At 46.3% G+C, this 10,632-nt stretch overlaps 1 protein-coding gene across 1 annotated transcript; it reads right to left on the bottom strand.

Annotated features, from left to right (window-relative positions):
- Positions 1–4,571: 4,571 nt before the first annotated feature.
- On the bottom strand, positions 4,572–5,129 carry ANXA2R (annexin A2 receptor; the record flags this gene model as incomplete). The annotated part of the gene is made up of 1 exon (XM_079918616.1): positions 4,572–5,129. The coding sequence occupies one exon, from the start codon at positions 5,127–5,129 to the stop codon at positions 4,572–4,574; it is 558 nt and encodes a 185-aa protein (XP_079774742.1).
- Positions 5,130–10,632: the final 5,503 nt, after the last annotated feature.

Below are 10,632 nucleotides of genomic sequence, written 5' to 3'. Positions count from 1 at the left end.
CATTCTGGTTTCTAATGTAAATTTATTTACCTCTTGCTTCTGTTGATGAAAATTCAATTAATAATCAAGCTAAGAAGAAAAAAGAGAATTTTATTTGAGTCAGACTGAGGATTACAACCCAGGAGACAGACTGTCAAAAGTTCTGAGGACTGTTCCACCTGCCAGGAACTAGATGTGCAGTTTTATACATTTTTGAGACAAATAATTATGTCTCATATTGAGAGGTTAACATTATACATAAAGTTCATCAGGGATGTTTTGGTCAGTTGTGCATGTATACAGTGAGTTGTTAGGTCAATGTGTGTTTTGAGTACCACAAAAACAAAAAACAAAAACAAAAAAATTACAGTGCTGGTGTCAGAAGAAGGGACCATTTTTCTCAAAGGTTGATTGCATCCTCCTGCCTTGAGGAGGTCTGGTTAATGTATTATGCAGAGGCACATTGCAAACTGGGAAAACCCCATCCCAAATGGGGACATGTTATGTGGGTTTCAATTCTGACTTAGTTTGTCCTGCCATAGAGAAATTTATTTTTTTCCTCATCAGTTCTCTAGATTAGATACTGCAGTGCAGTGTGGAGGCTTATTTTTCTGGATTTGTCACTAGATGGGGACTCTTTTGAAGTCACATTATTTTCTCCATATCTTACAGGAAATGTACATCATTTTTATCTTTCTTTACTGAAAAAAACAAATGGAATAGATTATGTGGGGACTCATTAGCTATATAAATTTGGATATGTCTCTCTAGGTGGGAAGAATGGATAAAGAAATGGAGCTTATTTTATTCAAAAATCCATCTACATTTATTTCACATCAATTTCAATGATCATTTGGGAAATCTACAAAATATCCTTTCTGCCTTTCCTTCTTTTTTTATGGAGGTAAAATTGGTATATAAATTTCAGGTGTACAACATTATCATTCAACATCTATATTCATTACAAAGTGATCATCCCCAAAAGTTTAGTTACTATCCATCACCATACACTTGACCCTCTTCATCCATTTCAACCACCCACAGCTCCCATCCCCTCTGGTAACCACCAATCTGTTCTCAGTGTCTATGAGTTCATTTCCATATCTCAACTGTTGTAAATAACACTGCTGAGAACGTTGAGGTGCATCTATCCTTTCAAATTAGTGTTCTTGTATTCTTCAGATGAATACCCAGAAGTGGAATAGCTGAACTGTGTGGTAGTTCTATTCTTAACTTCTTGAGGAATCTCCATACTGTTTTCCAAAGTGGCTGCACCAATTTACATTCCCACCAACACTGTATGAGGGTACAATTTTCTTCACATCTTCACCAACACCTGTTATTTCTTGTCTTTTTGAGAATAGCCATTCTGATAGGTATGAAGTGATATCTCATTGTGGTTTTGCTTTGCATTTCCCTAATAGTTAGCGATGTTGATCATCTTTCATGTGTCTATTGGGTCCTCTGCATATTTGAAAAATCAGGTTGTTTGGGGGTTTTGTTGCTGTCAAGTTGTATCGTTCTTTATATATTTTGAATATTAACCCCTTGATGGATATGTGATTTGCAAATATCTTCTCTCATTCAGTAGGTTGCCTTCTCATGTTTTTTAAAAATTATTTATTTATTTGGCTGCATCGGGTCTTAATTGTGGCACATGGGCTCTTCATTGTGGTGTGCGGCCTTCTCTCTAGTTGTAGCAGGCGGGCTCCAGAGCACGCGGGCTCAGTAGTTGCAGGGCAGGGGGCTTAGTTGCGCTGCAGCGTGTGGGATCTTAGTTCCCCGACCAGGGATCAAACTCGAGTCCCCTGCATTGGAAGGCAGATTCTTTTTTTTTTCCGGGCCTCTCACTGTTGTGACCTCTCCCGTTGCGTAGCACAGGCTCCGGATGCGCAGGCTCAGCGGCCATGGCTCATGGGCCCAGCCGCTCCGCGGCATGTGGGATCTTCCCAGACTGGGGCACGAACCCGTGTCCCCTGCATCGGCAGGCGGACTCTCAACCACTACACCACCAGGGAAGCCCAAAGGCAGATTCTTAACCACTGGACCACCAGGAAAATCCCAGTTGCCTTCTCATTTTGATGATAGTTTCTATGGCAGTGCAGAAGTTTTTAGTTTGATGTAGTCCCACTAGTTTATTTTTGCTTTTGTTTTCCCTGCCTACCTTCCCCTCTTGAAATCATTCCATTTCTAGACTTGAAAAAATAGCTACCTGGTAGATACCTTGCAGTTTCACATTCCCAATATTGAATTACATGAATTAGCAATCATGCAAGAAATATTGCTATCATAGACATTTGTGAAAATTCCTTTTGCTTGCTTAATAAATTCTACAAAAATTCCAACATCCTTCTTTATCCCATGGGTTCCTGCTTTGGCTGTTGTGGAAGGACAAGGAGCCCAGGCAGGGGTGGCTGGTGCCATTCAGGTTCAAGACAGTTAAAAATAAACGAAAAGGAAAAGGAAAAAAAGAAAAGAAAAATAAAATGAAAAAAAAAGGAACACATAAACCCCATTACTAGAAATATTTACAGGTAAAGGCAGCAGCCATCTATGCCGGAAAAGAATTTTCTCTAACAATGAAATAGATGATCATATACTGCAATAACTCCAGCTTTCCACCAGCAAAGGGCACTTCTATAGCATTCAGCATTGCTTGTCATTTTCATAACCAAAAACAACCTAAATTTATAATTTTACATATTGCAAATACACTATTTAATATTAAAGATATTCTAATATATTTAATAAAATACTAGGGTCTAGATGTATGCTATAATTTAAAATGCAAGAAGTTATAAAGTGATAATAAGAGCTTGCCTGGTAGAGTGTACCTGTCCGCATAGTCTAGGACAGTCCCAGTAATCAGTCATTCCTATGAATACTTGTGTTACTTTGGAGAGAGAACACTATGGCCTCACATCAATCTATGCCATAGTTTGCTGTCAAATGAGTTTTGCACAGAAATTTACACACAAAAGGGTAGATTCCGTAAAATTTTGGATTTTAGAATCGCTAAAGGAACTGTAGAACTGTACTCCAAATACTGCTAGTGACTCCTGACAAGTGAATTTATAGAGAACTCTGTCTTTCCATGAATTCAAGGCCTATTTCATTTATTTGTCTAAGAGTTGAAGATTTGAAATGACTACTGAAAAAGTGAAGATGAAATTTTAAAATAATTTATTTCTTTATTTCCAGTTCTCACTGATTTCATTTCTCACATACACTCTTTAAGAATTAAAGGACAAAAAAAAAAGAATTAAAGGACAAAGTAGGAAATTAAAGTACATTAATAAAGACATAGCAGTGTCTACAACACACACCCATGTCATCGCATCCTCTTGTTATGAGCTGTATGTTTCCCATGTTCAGGCTTCACTAGAAAAATTCCTTTTGAGTCTAAAAAAGTAAACTATCACCCTGTGGTCTAACAGATGGGTGAAAAGGATAATTTTTGCATTCCCCGGGGACCGGCCAGCGTTACATACTGGTTGAGCCACAGCATCCAGGCTGCACAGGTGGCCCGTGGAATCCTGGCAGGGAAAGGAGAGAAAGGGTGAGGTTGGGTGGGATGCCAGAAACCAGAGCGTTGAGGTGAAGGGTTTCCAGGAAACTGCTCCCGAGGCAGGGAGTCCCCACATTCAGACTCCTGTGAGATTAATCCCAGTGAAGGATTTTGCCCCCAGAGAAATCACAGCAGTTGAGAAATTCTCAGTATAATTGTATTAGCATTTATTAAGCACTTATACTTCGCCTGCCATTGCTCTCTCAGGCCCCGTTTCAAACCCCGGATTGGGTGGACACTATAGTTCAACTCCGAACGGTAATGAGAAGTCAGGCGCCTTGGGAAGTCGCCAGGTTGGAGTTGGGAAGTGACGCGAGCCTAACCGCTCGAGAATCTGGCCGCAGAAACGCCCCGCCGCAAAAGACAATCCCTAGTTTTCTCTTGTCCGGGGCCCCAGCGCTCTGGCTGTAGGTCAACTCTGAGGTGGGGGCTGGAAGTCGGCTTTGGGGCGAGCAGGAAGAAGGGACACGCCCAGGAGAGTGCCTGAGGGAGACGGAAGCTCTGCGCTACCCGAGGCCAATGCTTCTAGATGCGTTTGGAGCGGCGACAGGCGCTGGGGGCCGTGGAGCAACGTGAAGGTGACTGGACGGCCCCACAGGTGGACTGGAAGGGCCAGGGCGAGGGCGCAGGAGCGTTCGTCGGGCGAAGTGGAGTTCTCAGGGCTGCTGGCCGCTCTTTGCTGGATGTCTCGGAGCCCAGCACGTGTGACCCAGTTTGGCAACGCCTATGCTGGACCCCTGGCCACCCGGTGTGCCCAAGAGACCCCACCGGCCTCCCCCCGCCCAGCAAATCAGGGGACTGAGGGTCCCTGGTGAGACGTGGCACCGGCCACCCCGCCCCTGCGTCGGGTCCTTCCCCAAAAGCCAAAGTAAGAGAGAGAAAGGCGTTGGAATTTGGTATAATTTATTAAGTAAGCGAAAGAAAACTTCACAAATGTCTCTGAAGACGAATTCGTCCATGATTGCTGAACGGAGAGGTGTTATTGTAATAACATCCGTCGCAAGGGATCATCCAATGAAGGGTCTCAGCGGAGATGAGGGCTCCTGGGTCCAAAGGCGGCGGGAGAGGCAGCCCAGGGTCTTCCCGGCCACTGCGTGTAGGTCCGCGGCCACCAGCCTTGGGACGTCCGGTGGTGTCTCTCCAGGCCAGGAGGAGGGCGATGCTCCGGAAGGGTCCCCGCGGTCAGAGGTCGCGGGTTCCAGATGTTGGGTTCCCGATGCCGCAAGACCCGCCCAGGGAAGCTTTGCGGGTGGGCGGCGGCCCCACCTCCTGAGGACGATTGTGGCTCCTGGCGGGTCGTGGGCGTCTTGTCCGGGGCGGGCGGCCCAGCGCTCAGCCTGCAGGTGCTCTGCGCTCGGGGTCGGTGTTTCGGGCAGTGTGGGTGCAGACGCCCGCAGGCGGTAGAAAGTTGTTCCCCATTGAAGTCCTCGTCGTCCCCAGAGAGCTGGCCCAGCGTAGGATAGAAAGGGAGCTGCCATTCCTCAGGGTCCGCTAAGCTCAAGATTTGCAGCATCTCTGGTTCCTGGGACTCCTCTGCGGAATCCCAGGCCTCGCGCATGCAGCGGGGGAAGTTCGGCTCCATCGCTTCAGCCGCTGAGAGGAGGAGAAGTTTTCAGGGATCCCTTCCCTGCGAATTTATACCTTCCCGTCCAACTTTTTAGCTGTCCAACCAGAGGATATTAGGATGGGTGGTGTCGTTTTTCTCAGGTTTCAAATTGGTTCCGAAGGCAAGACCTGAGGAGATTAAGGGAAAATCCAATCATCTTTGATAAAGTTATTTAAGTTGATTTTGTAGATTCAGAGAATTAAAGTTTTTGTGTTGTTTGTTTTTAAAGGAACAACAGGTACAGGGCTCTGTCAAGACAAGCTATTTTAGAAGGTTACTCCTTTATGAAAAGTATCTTGTGTGGCTGACACTTTTAGGTAACTGTAAGTTCATTGATTCTCAGGGCCCCTCTGCTTGAAAAGTACCATCAGATTTTACCCAGATGATCAGAATGAAAAGTTGGTCATCTTTGCATGAAATCACACTGCTGGTCAGTGACAGAAGTCAGACTCCCATCCTGGTCTTCTGTTTGTCAATTTATAAGTTAAAATAGTTTCAGAATTTCAGCCAACATGTAGGAGGGGAGGGGTCAGGTCCAGGGACCTAGATGCAGACTGTTTGGGTACAAGTTCTATTATTTCTATATGACTCAGCTAGTTACCTAACCTCTCTTGTCCTCATATTTTTGCCTGGATGATAGCTAAACTTTAACATTTTACAAAGTATCTTTTATGATTAAATTGAATAACAAAGTCAAGTAATTAGATACCTCTGGCAGAAAACATGTTATTCATTTTCAATTATTATTAGTTTCATTCTTAGTGATATGATCATGAATATTAAACATAACATCAATGAACAGCAAACTAAAAATGTTGCCCTTTTGTGTGTGTTTAATCTGAGTGGATTGCTTTTTCCTTCTGTGTCAGATCTATAGTGAAATTTCATCCCTTTACATCCTTCCTCAGATGTTTCAGACTTTCTGTTGGCAAACATGTCAGTGCATCCAAGCACAGATTTCCTCTATCAGTCATTTATCTTCAACGTAACAAAGTTAGTTTAATTCAAAGTTTTTAACAAGCATGTTTTGACAACCTGCCATGAGCAAGGTGCTGTGATGGTTTCTGCACATACAGAGCTGTAGAACTGGCTCCTGCTTTGGCAGAGCTGAAATTTAAGGGGAGAGCAAAGTCGCAGTCAAGAGACCATGAAGACACAGCCAAATCTTGTTCCCTATGGCAGCTGATTCTCTGCCTGGAAAGAAAACGCTAATGTTTGAGATGACTCCCACCAAAGCCAGTCTTTTTGCATGAGTTGAGGAAAAAAGACAATGGTAGGATAAATATGAGGAAAGGAAACAGAGAAAAGCAGGAAGACAATCAAAGTGAAATAAAAATGAGAAGTAAGGAAATAAAGTGGATGAAAGTATGGACAACAGAAGAAGTAGAGGGTTGGAAGCTCTAGTCAGGCAGTGGTGAATTGAAGGGGTTTATTGGAGCAACATGGAATTTTTGCCGCTGACTGGGAGAATCTAATAAAGACAGAAAGCTCTGCTGGCCAGGTTTAAGGAAGGGACAACCACACTATTCCTTTGAAGACATGGAGCTATTTAGCTCTGGTGGTGTAGAACCTTCCCAGAGAGTTGTTTGAACCCCCGTGTAATTTCCCCCAGAGAGGTTAGGGACAGCTAGCCTGTGTCATAGATGCATAGCAAGAAGCCACTACAGTGAGAACCAGCAATGTGGTCAGACTGTGGATGGTCTATATCAGTCACCAATGAAGTGGGGATTACCTGATTTCAGACAGTGTCTACCCATTGTTACATGTAGTTGGGATGTCTTAATATCTCTTTTAATCTATAAGAGTTCCCATTCTCTTATTTTTTCCCTTTCAATTTTTGCAGAAAATGGTATGTCAAGTACTATGTCCTACCTGTTTTTTAAAGTTTCATTCATAGATGACTTTTCTGAGCATCAAGAATGGGAAAGTTCCACTGACCCTGTAAGCCAGCGTGAAGCAAACTAACCCTTCAATACTGGGCACGTGAAATAGCAAGATATCTACCAGGTAGCTATTTTCTCAAGACAGGAACGACGTGATTTCAAGAAGGGAAGGCAGAAAGAGTATTTTATAGATTCCACAAATAATCATTGAAGTGGATGTGAAATAATGTATAGATGGACATTAGAATAATATAAGTCCATTTCTTTTCCCACCTATACCAAAAATAAGTTTTGGTCTATTGTTAGGGAAAAGGGTGTCATGAAAGAATATAGATGGATCTGTGAGAAGAGTTAACAGGGACATTTGTAGGCAGGGATTGCCTTCTGGTGAGAGAGTCAGGGACAGTCTTAGCGTGAGGCAAATATTCCCAGGGATCCTAAGTATATGGTTCAAAAAGTGGGTTCCTTTTCTTGGGGGTTAGGATTCCAGTTTGGGGGTGAGGATGCCTTGCCTATTGACTGCCTGTATATTGATTATCTTTATGCTTTTGAGAAAGAAGTGGAACAAAATGTAGGCTCCTGAAGGAGGAACCAGTTAATGTCTTTCAGCCCTAGTAACACAAGTAGGTGATAGCTGTGGGCCCACGTGATGTAAGGGAGCAGTGTGATCTGGAGAGCCTGGGAAACCTGGTTGGCACTTTTTGGTGTGCGAGGTCAGTAAATATTCTGATTCTATTTTGAACCGTAATTGTGCCCTGTAAGTGGAATTCTAAAGAGGTTCATTTTCTATAGTGAGTCATAGGGTACTTTCAGTAACGATAACTTTAAAAAGGAAATCAATATTTAGTTTAATTTTCTCTCTCTTGATGTGTAATTTCTTTCAGTTACCTCCATCCTTCTGTAAAAATCGATACAGCTCTTCAACCTTGTGTGATGATACTTGGTGGGATTAAAGAATGGGCAGTAGAGGAAGTACATCCTGAAACAGAGTAACCCTTTTTTGGTACCAGTGCACAGACAGCAAGCAGTTTGCTATTAGGGTGACCATGTCCTGGCATCCAGGGGGAGAGAAGTAGTGATGCAAAGTTTTCTTATACAGGAGCTGGGAATAGTGGAGTGGACCGCAGTGAGGACTGTGATGTAATGGCTGTGTGAATGATCCAGGAAGAGACATGAGAAAATCCCTTTACACGTAGACTTGAGAAAGATAACAAGAAATTGGGAGGGAAATTGGCACCTGGAGTACGTGTTCAGATCAAATTCTAAGTCCCAGTTGCACATTCCTTGGTAGGGACTTCTGACTTGGCTTGGGTAAGATGCCAAGACTTAGACCATCAACCAATAGCCAGTTAGCAGAAAGGTTAAGCCTTAACTTGCCTACTGCTGCAGACATGGATGGGGAAGTGGGGAGTAGTTGTTAAAATGGGAGAGGGTTTCCTGCAGATATATCATAATTTATTTTTTTCCAATCCCTTACCGAAAAGCACATTTGTTTTTTAAAATATAATTCCTTGCTTGTAAGAAGTGGAATTCTGGGCCAAAGAATACACAGTGAGATGCTTGATGTGTATCTGCATACAGTATTGCCTTTCCAAAGACCCTTTCAGATTCATTCCCAAAGGCTGTGTTGTGGAGTTACTACTTTACCAACATTGGATCAAATGAAAACGCTTAATATAGGTCACTAAGGTAGTCAGAGTTATGTCATGGTTTCACTTTGCATTTCGTTGATGTTAATGAGCCCTGACCTGGGTCCCGGCTCTCCTTTCAGGCACAGGCCCACCTGTACCACTTCCAGTCCTGACTCCACACACCCAAATCAATTCCACAGGCAGAAAATAAGGAAACAGGCTTTAATCATTGTGCACAATTGGAATACATAAGAAGCATGAGTACAAGACTCTGAGTACGAGAAAGCTCCTTAAGATAGTATGGATTCCCTGAAGAGAGATTTCTAATTGAGAGAGCTGTCAGTAATCCAGGAAAGGAGGGACAAATAAGGACTGGTCTGCCCCACAGAGTCCTCCAGGCTCATCCCAGAGCAAGGCGGGGCCCAGGGGAGAAGTCCAGCCAGGCAGAAGAAGGCCTCCACTGGGGTGACTCAGGCTCCAGGCCAGGGCATGGGTTGAAGGGGCGCCGTGGGCCAGACAGAAGGCTGCGACTCCTTTCCTTGCCGAGCTCCACAGGGTTTCAAGCCTCCACAGGGTTTCCGCAGCTTCGGGGTAGGGGATGGGGATCGTCCTGGGCTCCTGGAGGCCATCTGGCCGCGTGTCTGTCGGCCTCCGCTGCTGCGGGCATCTCCTGGCTGTTCAGGCCCGATTGTGCCCTGCGGTGTGTGGCTTCGGCCTCTTCTTGATGGGACTGTCTATCCACCCCGGGTTAGCCGTTGGCTCCTGCGCTTGTGGGTCTCGCCAGCGTTTGTGGCCGCTCTCCGCCTGGCGGCGACCGTCTGCGTGTCCGGGGCAAGCGCGCCGCGGCAGCCCACATGCACAGTAGTGCGCGTCCTCGCAGAACTGGGGGCTTTGGCAGGAGGGGCGGCTCAGCGCAGGGAAGTTATCCAGAGCCCAGGCCCAGGCCTGTTCTCGGTTGAGGCCCGCTGGCATGTGGGGCTCTGGATGCGCCCTCCTCCAGGACAGCTCTTCCCAGGTGTAGTACGCGTGCGGTTCCATGGCTTCAGCCTCCTCCCAGGCCAGACGCGTAGCGGGTCCAAGCAAAGGGGCGAATGATTCAGCCCCATGCTGAGTGTGCCTTTTATAGGGTCTGTCTAGTACGGGAGATCGGAAACCCAAGCCCAGATAAGTGGAGATAGACTCTCATTTGCCTTGCAAATTGCCTCGGAGCCTCGCAGATTAAGGAGAAAACTGCATCTTGCTGGGAGGGGTTTGGAAATTCCGAGTGGTTTTGGTGATTGAGTTAAAGGAGAGGGATGGGAGGAGAGGAAGGTCCCTGTGGAGAGAGGCCCATTCCTGGTGGTTTCCATTCACTCTCTGCTTGGGAGGCACACCTAAGCAAAGTCACTGGGTTGGAGTGGGGAGTGCAGCGATCACGCCCCTCCCGAATCCGAGAGCGCTCAGTCCATCCTATCAGGGCAGGGTGGCTGGTCTCCCCGGCCACTAGTCCACGGTTGTTATCCCCTTGGCTTCCACGCCAGCAATCTCACAGCAGGTCAGCTCGGCCAGTCGCTGGCAGGCACTGGGCAAGGGGGTTGCAGAGGGTCGGAGGGGTAAGGGACACTTGCTGGGATTTGGTTAGCGCCTGAGGAAGCCTGAACTTCTGGGCAAGTTCGGGGAGGGTGTGGGGGGAATGCGGTGGAGGCGACGCCAGAGCCGCCTGCAGATGCCTGGAGAGCCCTGAGATGGACTCGGGGCCAAAAAGGGCCAGGGCCACGGAGGAGGGACGCTTCCCGGGCGAGTGAAGTCCTCGGGGCTGCGGGCGGCCCCTCTGCTGTTCTTGGAGGCCCAGCCTGTATCCGGGAGTCACACGAGAGGCCACGCTCCACCATCCCCGGCTCCGTGTGCACAGGCGACCCCAGCATCCGCCGGCGCCCAGCAAAGCCGGTGACCCAGTATCCCGCCCGGGAACCGGCAGCGGCCACC

Source organism: Stenella coeruleoalba, assembly GCF_951394435.1.
Source record: "Stenella coeruleoalba genome assembly, chromosome: 3".
NCBI lineage: Eukaryota > Metazoa > Chordata > Mammalia > Artiodactyla > Delphinidae > Stenella > Stenella coeruleoalba.
This window is presented reverse-complemented; position numbering and strand designations above follow the sequence as displayed.